General features: G+C 47.5%; 1 protein-coding gene across 3 annotated transcripts in view; it reads right to left on the bottom strand.

Annotated features, from left to right (window-relative positions):
• Nucleotides 1–13938, bottom strand: part of CACNA1G (calcium voltage-gated channel subunit alpha1 G) — a 147210-nt gene that overhangs the window by 53876 nt on the left and 79396 nt on the right. Inside the window, exons 12-19 of one of the 3 annotated variants that reach the window (XM_066565561.1) lie at nucleotides 13730–13915; nucleotides 12505–12619; nucleotides 11668–11823; nucleotides 7374–7442; nucleotides 6463–6489; nucleotides 4520–4613; nucleotides 3753–3940; nucleotides 3177–3623 (exon numbers count right to left, since the gene is read on the bottom strand). In XM_066565561.1, coding sequence (XP_066421658.1) covers nucleotides 3177–3623; nucleotides 3753–3940; nucleotides 4520–4613; nucleotides 6463–6489; nucleotides 7374–7442; nucleotides 11668–11823; nucleotides 12505–12619; nucleotides 13730–13915 — 1282 coding nt within the window. Of the gene's footprint in view, nucleotides 1–3176; nucleotides 3941–4519; nucleotides 4614–6462; nucleotides 6490–7373; nucleotides 7443–11667; nucleotides 11824–12504; nucleotides 12620–13729; nucleotides 13916–13938 lie in introns of all 3 variants that reach the window. The other 2 variants (XM_066565560.1, XM_066565562.1) reach the window with 2 other exon arrangements.

Below are 13938 nucleotides of genomic sequence, written 5' to 3'. Positions count from 1 at the left end.
CCAGGAAGGCTGAGGCAGGCTCCAAGTGCTGAAAATGGGGCTGATTGCTGTTCAAGCCTGCATTATGTTCAAAGTAAGATATCAATTATGTGGCTTAAATCACATCTATTTCTTCATAAACCACACCTGGACAGGATGAACAAAGATGTGGGGGGAGAAGAAAACTAATCTTTAATTCAGTTGCCAGTGACTTGGACAAAATCTCCCTGGGTAAGCCCACCCAAATCCCTCACTAGAGGCAGCAGGAGCCAAGATGTTGGAAGATGCTGGGTGCTAACAGGCAGCAGTGGGAATGAAGGCCTTCAATCCCACAGCAATGAGAACTGTTGATAAATAGCTGCTTTTAACATTTTGATTATTTTTAGGAATTTCAGATATTAATGCACCTCTGAGGGTAGGATGAAAGCAGTTGGCAATAAAAGATGACTGATGCACTCCTCAGAGAAAGGGTGAGGTTTAGATTTATAAAAGATTTATTATAAGGATGGGGGAACTGCTGAAAAATGCTCTGTGAGCAGCAGAGGACCTCCAGGCAAGCTGGAAGCTGCACAGAGATGCTTAAGACCCAATTATTTAATTTTAATATGCAACAGGGACAGGCTGAGAGGGCTTGGGAGTGGCTGGACCATATACCACAAAGTAAAAAGTGGAATAGGCAAAGGAAAAGGAGCTGCAATAGTAAAATGCAGTGAGGTTTTGGAGAGGAGGGGACACATTGGTTGTATATTCAATATTTTCCTTACTTTCAGCTGTGAGCACTGAGCAATTTCGGTAGAAAGCACCCAAAAGCATCTAAAATCCAGCAGGTGGAAACAACAATGACTTGGCAGCAGACCCCTGATCCTGGTCACAGCCATGTGAACCCAAGAAAACTGTGGATCCCTCTCTCTGCGAGAGACTTCTTGTCTGCAGTGATGCAATAAAGAACAGCCGCTTGGTTTCCTAGTTCTGGGGAGAGAAGCTGTCAGGGGCCTGATTTTATCTCCTCAGAGGGACAGAAATTCAGAATAAAGAAAATCATCGAAGAAATAAAGAAATTCATCGAAGGCAGCAGAGCTTCACTAATATAAGGGTAGCCTGGGAAATCCAGATGAAGTCTTTGCTCTTCCTTTAATTTCTGCACAGAGACAATCAAATCCAGGCAGTAAGGAGGGATGCAAAGCTTTGATGTAGAAGGGCATATTTAGGATTACTTTGATCTGAGTAATAGTCAAGTTCTTCTCCTCTTTTGTTCATGGGTAGTTTTGTATTTCATTTTTTCAATTTAAATGCAATTCCCCCATCCCCCAACTTTGTTAAGGCTAATTTAGGAGCAGAGTTTCTCCCCAAATGTCAGGAGGGAAGCCCTGCAACCTGGGAACTAGTTTTTCTAATCTAAGCAATATCTTCTCATCCATCTGGTTTACTGATTTGCAGGGAAGACATATTTCAGAGCATGGGAAAGGCACCAGCTAGCTGCAGGTATCCCAGTTGTGGCTATCCCATGGGCTAGGACACAATTTATTTCCCTTATTCTGTCAATTCTTCCCCTTGGCATTTGCTTCTGACCATTACATGGGAGGATATTAAGGTGATTATACCCTCCATGGCCAGACCTCAGTACACAGAGGATGATGTTTGGTTTATGCTAAAAACAGATGATAAAAATTAAAAATCTTATTCAACGGTTCATTGTCAGCACTGGCTGGGAGAGGAGGGACACATCTCATCACACCATGCCCAGCACAAGGGGGATTGCTGGCTTTTGATCCTGGGTGGGGGGGGGGGGGGGGGGGAAGGAAGGGACTGGTGGGATAATTGGACCAGGTGAGCTAGATGTTGGAGCATGAGAAAAAAAAAATCCCTAGCAAGCAATAAGGAGCATGGTCTCTTCAACACTTCTAATAGTGGGGCATTTTCCAAAAATAATTACTGCTCCTTTTCTTAAAAATTCAATTTATTTTATGGAAGTAAAAAGCAGGTTAAGACAATGAGTAAAAATCCAGGCTGAGGATCCACACTGGAGATGTAATGGGATAATGGCTTTTTGCAAAGGCAGTTCACGGCTGAGTGACTCCATTCTGCCAGCACTAACTCTCCTTCTCCTCATGTAAGGAACAGAGGACTCTGGAGTCAATGCCACCTTTCACACCCCTTCACATGATCCCAATTCCAATTTCATTCAATAAAGTCAGAGAAAAAGAGTAAAATCATGTCCAAATCTGCAGCTTTCCTGTTCCCAGAACAGCCCCTGCTACCATCACGTCTCTACCCAAACCCCATCTACTCCCCCAAAAGAAACAGTCACCCCTGGGGATGACACATCAGACCATCACACTTTTAAATCTGGGAACAAGGTATAATCAAACAAAGAGATAACCTGGGACAAGCAGGGAACACTCCAAAACTGGCCCCAATGCACATATGATAGCCAGAACTGTGACACCCTTGTGCCCAACTCAAGCCCCATTCTGCCAGTCAGGCAAACAACTTTGGAAAAGCAGCCAGATTCCCCTTTTTTCCATTTAAGATACAAACATCCATCTGAAAAAAGGACCAGGAACCCTGATCCCTTCCCTGCATTTGCAGTCTTTTCAGCTTATATTTCCTAAATGACAATTTTCAGGCCTGTGAAAGAGACACTTGTCAGTGAAATGCCTCTTCAGATGGAAATTAATGCAGAGCCTCTGAAATTACCACCATCTCCATGGCACTAATTCTGCCATGGGAGTGGGGGACCAAGCCATGCTCTTTCTTTGCCTATAGAAGTTTTCTGCTGCTGGTGTGGGGGCAGAAAACTGAATAACAGTTGGAAAGCAGGGAGACTTACCTGTTTTGCTTTAAAAAAAGAAAACAAAAAAAAACCCAAACAAAACCACAAAAAACCCCCAAAAACTAACCCATAAAGGCATATATTTCAAATAGCCTTCACTGTGCATGATTTAGTGGAATCTGGACAGTTTTGCCCTTATGTCCCCATCATAAGCCATCTGATACTGCATGTAATACTTACTTAGATACTAATCCCATTTCTGAGAGCATCCACTGCCTAGAGACCTTCTGGGTGACTCTTGTCTGGTCTCGTGGTGATGGTGAGACCTAATATCTTTTGCACTCACTTGTGCACCCCTGAGACAGTGACAAGCTTTGTTTTGACAAGTCATAAAGCCCAAAATGAGCATGTGGCACTTCCTTACCATGCTACCTTCATCATCGCCGTCATCACCATCCTGGTGGGGCTCATCAAGGTGGAGCTGGTGCAACAGCAGACCTGGAGAGGTCCTCCCATTGCAGTCCTGGTGCTCAGAGACAGACGTTCTGGTGCTGTGCATACTGCTGGTCCGATACAGGGAAGGCACCTGCAGAGTATCCTGGAGGTCAAAGGACCCTTTCGTTTCCAGAGACTCCATGCGGTGAGGCAAAGAGCCATTGAAGCTGCCGGCCCGGCTAGAGTGCTCCTCATCCGAGCTGTCCCCTTCCTCCGAGCTCTCCTTCCCCTCCCCGGACAGGAGGGACCTGCGCTCGCCGCTCTGACCCCGGCGCTTGAGGCTGGGGGCCCGGCCGATGCTGTTCCAGCTGGAGCGGCGGCTGTTCCAGGAGCTGCTGGCACGCCAGGGGCTGTGAGGGGAGCTGCGGGTGCTGGGCTGTGGGAACGACAGCGACAGGGAGCGCATCAGATCTGTGCCACCCGCCCCAGGCCGGCGGGGGCGGCTGGATGGACGGATAGCCCCACGGACGCGCTGAACATCCGCAGGGGAAGGTGATGCGAGTACCGGGGACTTGAGCTCATGGGCGGCAGCGGGGTCCATGGAGACGCCGCTAGCCCGGCGGGACTCGTAGCCCTGCGCCGCGTCCCCGAACACGGCGCTCTTGGGCATGGGCATGGGCGTGGCGGCCGTATGGATGATGAGCGGCGGGGTCAGGCTCTTCTTCAGCTCCGGGTGGTCGCTCAGGGCCATCACTGGAAGACACAAGCGGGTTTTTTAGGCGTCACACCTCAAGGGGGAACACATACAGCCTGCTCGTGGGCAGGCAAAGCTGATGCGCAGGGAAGGCTCTGCTCTGAGCATCAGGGAGATATGGGCCAAAAAGCCCTTCTGGAGAATTGGGTCGTTCAGCCCAGCAGGGGGATGTCAAACAGGAATGGGATCAGGTGTCAATGGGATCAGGTAACAATGGTAGAGGACAGCACACCCAAAATGTCACCTGCTGCCCCCTCAACCGCCAATTAACACCCACCAACTCCAGCCCTGGGAACCTCCTGACTACCCCCTCCATCCTCTTTCTCCAAACTCCTCCAGCAGAGACACCCCTCAAGCCCAGTCCTCGGGCTTAATGGGGAAATTAACATTTCAAATGCAATCATGTCTCTCCCTGCCTGCATCCCACAATCCCACCCCAAGCCTGCTGCAAAGTCAAGCATGACACAACTGGGACTACAGCATTCCCTCCAGGAGGGGTTTTTCCTTTTGGACACACTGTTTTCACGGCAAAGCAAGGTTTTTGTGGAAGGCCCTGTCCTTCCAGGGTTATTACTCACAGGCTGGATTTGACAAGTTTTTCTTAGGTTCTCCCTCCTCTTCCAGGCTGTGGGGGAAGAGATCCCCCTCGGAATCAGACTTGGAAGCATCACCCTGGAGCAAAACAGAAGGCTTCAGCAAGGAAGTTGAGGGGCCACAGTGCACAGACAGCCCTCTGCAAATATGGATTCCCGTGTCCAACACCACACCTTACAGATCCACTGAACTTGGTACCACGATGCAACATCACCTTCCACAAAATGATGCATGCACAGGTTTATACCACAGACTAATTAACCTCCTATCAGGAAGATGGATTGCCGCTGGCTCTGAACACGGTCCCAGAAAGGGATCAGGAGAAAAACCAAACTATTGCTTAATTTTTGATGCTGGAATTGTGTATGTGGCAGATGTCAGGGAAGGACCAATATTGATGAACAATTTGCGGACAGAAGATGATCCTACTAATCTCTCTGAATTTATGCACCTAAAAGTCTCTGGGTGTGGCTCTTTCCAGTGATGCTTTGCTGGAGCAATCCAGGGTTCAGAAAGGGCACAACAGACCCCAAACTCCCAACATGAAAAACATGACGTGTCCATGGACGCCCCATCAGCATAGAGAGGATCCAGGTGGCAGAACCCAACATCGACTGCCATGAGGGACCCTTTCCCTCCCAGCTGCCACACACAAGAGGAGCAGGAGTTTTGGGGATTTATGCTGGATCATTTGGGAAGTTTAAGTTCTGCTGTATCATTTCAAACATTGGTGGTTGAGCGAGGCCTGTCTCCTCTGACAGGTACCCATCCTCAGGTAGAGGAAGATGATGTTGATCATTGTTCTCTGAGTGGTGCCTGGGTTCTTGCTCCGTCTTGTGGCACAGACCCTGATTCTGTCCATTGGCACTGCAAAAAGGCACTTAGGGTGTGGTATAGTTAGCATACACCTAAGAGGGGCAGAGGTGCTTGCCAGAAGGACTGATACCCATCCAAAAAGAGGAGGATTCATGGCTGAAACCACTGCTCTGGCAAAGGGCACCAAGCCCTGACACAATGGAGAAGAGGTGGGAAGGTGGGGGAAGATGCTGGGATGGGAAAAGCCAAGCAGATCCTCACTTCAGCAGTGAGAGCCCAGGAGCCCCAGAAAACCCCACCAAGGCTAAGCTGCGTCCACAGGAGCCCTGGCCAGCACTGCTGAGGTTTGGTGCTAGGGTACCCATTGATTGCAAAATCTCAGAAGGACCCCAGCCTGGGACAGAAGGAAGAGATGAATCCAACACGTCAGTGCCCCATACCTCATTATTAAGTAGCACCCCAGAGGGATGAGCCCCAATACTCCTCCCATATTTAGTGTGGGGCCACTAAACTATTAAAGATATTTTTTCCAGGCAGGCCGGACACTCAAAGATATTTTTAAGGCAAAAGAGAGTGTGACATGAAGTGTTGGCTCAAAAATACCCTAAGGATTCAGGACTTTTGTGCTTTTCAGGGAAGCTCCTCCTGCAGGCTGCAGTCTGAGAAGGTCAGGAATGCACCTTGCAAGGGGGAGCAGTAAAGGCAGCCTGGCTTGAGCTTTGCTGGAGCCAGATCCAGTCTCTGTGTGAGCAGGGGCTCCAGCTGGCTCCAGGTATGCTCCCCACAGAGGCTCCCAGCTCAGCCTGTCAGCAGGCCTGCCAGGAATTACTCATTCTCCCTGATGGGTTATTAAAAGTAAATAAATACTGGGAAGAATTTCACATTATTTGTATTCCTGGAGTGCTCTTCAACAGCCCTAAGGAAAGTTTTAAGGGCGCACAATGAGATGTGTGCCAAGACGGAAAAGCAGAGCTATGTGGCAATTTCCCACCCCCTTCCCCAGCACCAAACCCCATGTCTGGAGGGCAGTGAGCATCCCCTCCCAAACATCACGTGCCAGACTCGGGATGGTGCAGGCAAACATCTCACAGCTGGTGCTGCTGCCCGTTACCTGTTCTTGCACTCCCAGTTTGCCTTTCTGGATAGAAAAGGGGTTATGAGAGAACAGGGAGTTAAAATCCTTTTGGGAAATGAGATAATGTCAAGCTGGGCCAGGCAGTATGACAGCTAAACCAGCCTGTACCAAAAGGGACTGACACACTGGGATACAAGGGGAAAGGGCTTTTGGGCTGAGGAAAAAGCCAGGCTTCTTGGAAAAGACAAAAGAAAGGGAAGTGAGTGGTAAAAAGAGAGATAAGTTTGGCAGAAGGGTGAGGTTTGTGGTGTGCTGTGCTTCAGAGATCCACAGCTTCCTCGGACCTGAACAGGATCATTTCACATCCTGTAATGTAGCACTGTGCTGGCAATCTCAGCATTCCCACAGTGCAACTGCTGCTGTCTTACCCTGTCCTGCAGAGCACAGGACTCCCACACACACATCAACACACACACCTATCAAAACAGGTTTGATTCCAGGTCCCTTCACTCCTAGGCATCCTCCCCCACCTGCATGAGCGAGCCTCGGCACGCATGCCCTGCAATCAGCAACACCATCCACATCCTCAGGGAGGTCCCTGAGATGTGACTGTGCCATGGAGAGGCTGTGACAGTCTCTTGGGGAGCCTTCCCCAGGGCAGGCATCCAGAAAGGGGTCAGCGGGACCTCTTGGCTGGAGCCACATCAGCCACTTCAAAGCACCCACCTTAATTTACCTGGGTCCCTCAGAGAAGGAAGGGACTTAAAATCAGGGCTGAATTAACAATGAGGGTGACAAAAAGGAACAAAAAAACCCAAAAAAACCACTTCCAAAACACTCAAATAGACCCCAAAAGAATGACAGCTACTATGAGAACAGCACCACAGTGTGTGACCAGGCACCACAAGAGAGACAAGCACAGTGGCGGTGGGATGTGCTGTACGTACCCCCAACGAGTCGACAGGCAGCTGAATACAGCTTAACTGCCCACTCGCTTCTTCTCGCTTGGAGATCTCCTGAAGGAGAAATGGGGGGAAGGAAGAGGGAGGAAGGGGAAGGTGGGGTTCAATTTTCAGTTTCAACAGCAGGACTGAGTGGGGAATCAAAAAACACAGGAGAAGAGGCAGGGAAGCAGAGGGGAAGGGGGAGGAGGGCAGTGTGTGGCTACAATGGAGAGCCAGGCACTGGATCCATTCCACTCAGCACAGGGAGAGAGTGGGATCTCAGGTAGAAAGAAGCCCTTTGAAGGGACCAGCCTTACACCCTTTAAATTAAGTGTTTAGAATAGAGCTTGCTTCAGCTCCTAAGTGATAATTGTGCTAATGAAACACCAGCTAATTATTGAAAACATTATTTTTTTGCAGCTGTATAATAGCATCTTTATTTATTACGCCTTCATTAAGCAGCAATGGAGGCTTTTAATGAATGTTTGATTAACATAATATCAGTGCTCTTGCAGGTGAAATACCTAGTTTCAGGAGAGACACAGTCTGCTGTGAGTTCAGATCCATGCTCAGTCCTGTTAGTGAAACACCCATTTGAACCAGCAGTTTAAATCAGAGGTCTGCAGCCAGGGGGGCACAGCCCCATCCTGGGAAATTTTGCAACACCCATGACCCCAACATTTCACAGCACCAGAAGCCAGCCTTTCCCTGCCCATTTGGAAAACAGACATCATTTTTCACCTTGTTGTGTTTCCCCTTGCTCAGGGGTGGCTCTCCCAGTATTCCTCAGCATTTTTCAGCAGTGTGGCAGTGCCTGGTCCTGTCCCATAGGGCAACAAGAGGTTCCATGCTGAAGCAGTAGGGCACAATTTATCCCACCAGCTGAATTTCTTGCCTACACAGCAATGGATCTTTTTTTCTGATTGCTAAATTGTTACAAAACTCATCCCAGCCTAGGCTGGAATGAAGAGTTTAAGGACTTGCCTGCAATGTGATGGACACTTAAAGTCTTTGCTTGTAACAGAGAGAGACATGGAAAAGCCATTGAAAGGGAAAAGATGGAAATTTTCCTTTCACAAGGAAAATCCCACTGAAGCCGATAGGAATGCAATAGGCATGGGGTGCAAGAAAAACACCATCCAAAATCTCCCCTGCAGGAGGAGGGACTGTTCCCTTTGGTGAAAGCTCAGAAGAAGTTGAACATCTGTATTTCCCCAAGGATGCTACCTCTAGAGAGCAAGTAGCATCCTGCAGGATGGAGAGGCTGGGGGACCTGGGGTGCCAGGGAGAGAGCAGGCCACAAAGGACAGAAAGGATCAAACCCATGAGTGAGGACGGATGGGCACAGCAGGACACAAACTGGGAGGATTACCAATGGAAGAATACACCTTGGAGATAACACTATTAAGAATTCCCTCAGGAGAGGAGCTTTATGCCTGACTAAGAGGAGTCATTCCTTGCTTCAGAGAGAAGTCTCCAAGGCAGGCACCAGAGTGGTCACGCAGTAATTTCCAGTTAGCAGCTCAATCAAACAGAGTCCACTGCTCACCTTCCCCGCATCAACACCAGGGTCCAATTCAATCAGGGAATGTGCAGTCAAAAATAACCACATGGCAAAAAGTCCTGCCTGTGCCTTTTGCACAGTCATGAGAGAAGCTGGTTAAATGAAACATTCCAAATTAAAGGAATCAATTCCAAATTAAAGGAAAAAATGGGGGGAAAACCCCTTCCACCTCAATCCTGCAAAATATATTGCTCTGTATTTAAAGTTTGGAAGAGGCCCTTTTAGTTTTTCAGCTGCTTATAGTCATCTGCTGCCTGGCAACTGGGGCTGCAAAGCCATGCACTAAAATTAACGACGTGCTTGTGGATTGAGGAAAGGTACTCAAGGACCAGGGAGATAAAGGCAGCAGCCCCAGGCTTGTGTTTCAGCCCAGAAATCTGAAGGAGAATGTGGAAAAAAAAAACCAACAAACTCAACGCAGAAGAGTCAAGTGCAGACACGGGCAGTAGACGCTGGAGTTTGTTTACAGCGAGAGATGATCTCTATTAATTCTGCTTAGGAGAGGATCCTCTGTGCTGGCTTGCAAAAACCAGAATGTGATCTGTTCACAAAGCTACACACCAGCAAAGCTGAATAAACATAAACCAGCAAGGCCAGACTGGGGCCTGACCTCCAGAGACATTCGCTCCCAGTCTGCTGCAGGAAACCTGGGTTGAGCCAAGGGCTCTCTTGGCGCCATTGCACCTTACTGGATGAATGTAGAGAACTCAGAATAACAAGGATGTGGAAGGAAGATTATTATTAAAAAGCTATCATTAAAGCTGGAGATATAAAATAGCAATATAATCAGAGAGACAAATTATAGATATATGGTGTGAGTTTGTTAAAATTGTCAGGGCAGAGCAGAACTGACAATCCGGGTTTGGTATTTGGGGGCTGCACTGGTTGCTGGTCCCTATGCTTGCCTCAGTACTGGCATGGGCATCACTGGCTTCAGGCTGTCCTGGTGCTGTTCCAAATCCAAGGTTCCTCCCTCATTTACACAACACATTTCAGCTTACACAGATATCCTGGAGCTGGCTTGGACAAGCCCAGTGCTGCTCTGGCAGTGGAGACATGGGGGCAGTTGATGGGGCAGCCCTGCTGCAGAAAACAGCCAAGAGCAAATTTGAGGAGTGCTGCAGGCACTTCCCTGACTCCAGGGAAGTGCCTCCAGGGTAGCCATACCCTCAAGGACATCATTACTGGAATAAAACCACAACACATTAAGCTAGAACATGACTTTACAGGGATTTGCACCATGGCACAGCTGGCCACAAGGCAAGGGATAATTTGCTGCCCAGAAAGAAGCATGCTGCAGTGGTGGAGCAGGAGCATGCTCCTGCATGGTAAACCAGACTGTGCCAAGGAGCAGAGGAGTCAGCCTCCCTTAAGGGCCAGGGGCTGGCAAATGGGCTGTTGCATTTAAAGGCTGTATCCCTTTCTCTGCATAGTAGGTGCAGAGATTCAGGTGATCTCCTGTGCTGGTGACCTTCAAAGATCAATTTGCCAGACTGAACAAAGTTTGGGTTTCGAAGCTGTCACCAGGAACAGACAAGGAGCTTTGTACCTCTTCTCACTTGGGCAAGGGAACATTTTTGGTATTTGAGAGACTGAGCAAAGGAACATTTTGCTCTTTGAGAGAACCCAGCAGCGATTGGCCCTTTGACTGAATGGTGGGGGACATTTACAGACAGAAACAGCTACAACAATAACAATTAAAAAACAAAAGTACCATCATGGAGAGAAAGACACGATACAAAAGAAAAAAAATTATTCTTGCTATGTCCTGGTATGACTCCATTAATTTAACTCCAAACTTCAAAAATAATAATGATAATAAAAACTGTTCTGTTCATAGGGTTGCAGGATATCATAATACACATGCAACAAAACTCAAATATTTATTCACCCCAGAATGCTTTAAAAAATCAGAGATAGTGTGTAGAAGCACAGCCCATATAAGCAGATCCCAGTGAGGAGTTTTAGGTTGTATTTACCCCTCCAACCAATGCCCCAGTCAGGGTATAGGGGTCCCCTCTCCTTATGGGTGTTCTTGAACAGCTGGAAAACTTCTGCAAGGAGCAGGTGAGCACCACAGGTCCCCCACTCTGAGGGATACTAGGTGTACCCCTGCACACCCACACCAAGCTGGACAGTTGGATTGGCAGTAGGATGGAAAAAAAGGTTGAGCTTGAGCCTACATGCCCCCTCAAAGCCTCCAGCAATGCAGGATGTCTTGTGGAAGCTCCCATTGCGACAAAGCAGATGGCAGAGACCAGAAATCATGTACTTTAAAATACACAGAGCATTGCAGGGCTGGAAATTGGAAGAGCTCCATGAATGCATACCATGAAAAAAGATAATCGTGTCACTAATCTCATACCAGCCTGTGTAAGTTTTCAGGAGGGGCCTTTAATCTGGATGACAAACACAGCGAAAACTGTTTCAAAGAGACTGTCATAGCAGCGATCCCATCCGCAGTGCCTGACTCACACCTCAATTCCCACTTCTGCATTAATGCTAACAAAGCTTTTCATTTAAGCCCTTCATTTAGAGGGTTTGCTGTATTTAATTGCACCATGGCTACGGAAACAAAAAAAGTAAAAAAATAAGAAGACCTAATATTTTGCCCCACTTTTTTCCCATACCACTTCTGTCAAGGTATTGCTGTCCACCTCAGAAATCAGATTCCAGGATCTGGAGGTCCTAAAACTTGAAAAGAAAGCAAAGGCACAAGCATGAGGACATTACCTCTGTCTGGAAACCCTCTACCAGGATGGCCACCAGCAGATTAAAGAGAACATAATTCCCAAATGTCATGAGAGCGATGAAGTAGAGAGCAGCCCAGGATGAGGTGGAGGCCATGCCATTGTAAAGGACTTTGTTCCAGTCTTCCTGCGTCAAAATCTGCAGAGGAAGAGTATCAGGACTATGGAGATACTGGAGGATAGCATACTGGGTATCCACACTCTGGATAGGCCAGACAAGCATCCTGCTTTTAGGGTTTCCACTGTAGCTGTAACCACAAGAGGATAAATCCCTTCTGAGCCAGAGAAGAGAGAGAACCAGAGATTCCCAACCACCAGCAAGGACCTTGTGCAAATTGCCCTGTCCCCCATATCCAGGGACAACCATAAGGGAGGGTAACATCACACTGGTCAGACCTTTCCTTTGGTCAGCCAGAATGACTTAAAGTCCTCCACAGATCCTAGGGTTAAAGGGCCCAGAGCTGCTAGAACAAAAACCTGCACATATCAGCTTTAAATAAGATTCCAGTATTTGTCAAAATACCACTACAAATGGTCCTGATCTCCTCCTTTCCATCTCTTCCCTCTATATTTACTTTCACCCACCCGGTCCATACCCTGCAAACACAAGAGCCTCCTGACTTGACAGCCCCTCCTCACCAGGGTTCTGATTTAGTCTGGAAAACAGTCTGAAAGCTCCCATAAACCTGCACTTGTGGTTTTGGGTCATCTTCTTTCCATAGCATGGAGCTTCACTAAGCTCTCTCGGATGCACTGGAAAACAACCCCTATCTCTGCAGTCTCAAAACACCCATCAGTTGTTGTATTTTCCATTTTGTACCTGGAAAACAGTGACGATGGCCCAGAGCAAGGAGTCAAAGTTCTTCCTGTCAGGCAGAGTGTCACCATCCCTCTCTGAAGCGAACTTACAGCCAAAGAGGTGCATGCCCAGGATGCTGCAAATGACAGGAAGCAGGGGCTCGACAAGAAGACCACCACACAAGTCAGTAATCATACAGCAGGGTGACTCTCTCCTGATTTCACCTGAGCAATTCCTTTTTATGCTTTTTTAAAAAAGATGGATCCTTTGTTTGCGGAAAAACATGCCTTGAGATCACGCAAATCAGTTGTGAATTTAGGTCAAATCTGTCAAGGAGTTTCAACCAGAAAGTATGCCTGCTCCTTGTTTTTCTTCTGCTTCATTTTTTGTAAGTCAAAACATTGTCTTTCAACATTTTCTAAACAAAATGTTTTGACTTTCTGTTTTGCAATGACACATTTTCAGCAAAATATGCTTCAACTGAATTAGGAAGACAAAAAGGGTTTCTGTAAAATACCTGAATAAGACATATCAGGGGACTCGAAACAGCTTTTTCAATTTTGACAGAAGAACAGAATACCTTTCATTATGGATAGATACTAAAAGAATAATCTGTTTTTCCCTGCTCTCTGCTAGTAACCTGAATAATCAAATTATTTACAGCTCTACTGAGTACCACGCCTGCAAATGGCAGTTTTGGAGTCTCACTGGAAGAAGGGACATTATACCCTGGAAGAGACTGTCTCTCTTCAGCCTTCCCAGTGCCTGCATTGCTCAAACACCACAGCTGGCTGTAGAAAGAGAACAACTCTTCTCAAAATCGAGACCAAAATCTAAAAATACAGAGCTACCCCAACCGTGTTTCTAACATTTCTACTTGTCTGAAGACGAGGCCATGAAAAAGCACAAGCACCACCATGACATTCCTTTAGGAACATCATCCTCTTCTTGGCAATATTTTTATCAACAAGCTTTCTGATAGTTGGTAAGTAACGGGATTGCTGTCTTGTGGAGATGTCAAGGAATCATCCGGCCTGAAAGATCTTCTTTGTAAACCATTTTGCAAAGAAATCTCATCTGGCTGACTGAGAGAATTTAGGGCAGCAAACCACAGCCAGCAATGCTGCTCCTGGGACCATTCAGCTCAGCCATATTCTGGCACAGACTCTGTCACCTCCTCATCCCACCACAGGATCCCATCTAAAAACCCAGAGCAAGCTCAGGACAGGGAATTGGAAACACTCACCTAAAGATGAAGATGAAGAGCATCAGCAACATGCAGAAGGTGGCCACATTGTCCATGGTCTTCATGAGGACGACGAGCTGGCGTTGCAGTGCTGGCATGAAGCGGACCAGCTTCAACACCCGCATAAGACGAAAGGTGCGCAGGACTGAGAGCCCCCCGCCCTGCTGGCCCACGATCTCCCACACGCTGAGGAGGACAAAAAATGTCAA

The sequence above is a fragment of the Molothrus aeneus genome, chromosome 25 (genome assembly GCF_037042795.1).
Source record: "Molothrus aeneus isolate 106 chromosome 25, BPBGC_Maene_1.0, whole genome shotgun sequence".
Taxonomy (NCBI): domain Eukaryota; kingdom Metazoa; phylum Chordata; class Aves; order Passeriformes; family Icteridae; genus Molothrus; species Molothrus aeneus.
The sequence above is the reverse complement of the archived record's forward strand: the minus strand, read 5'-3'. Positions and strand labels throughout refer to the sequence as shown.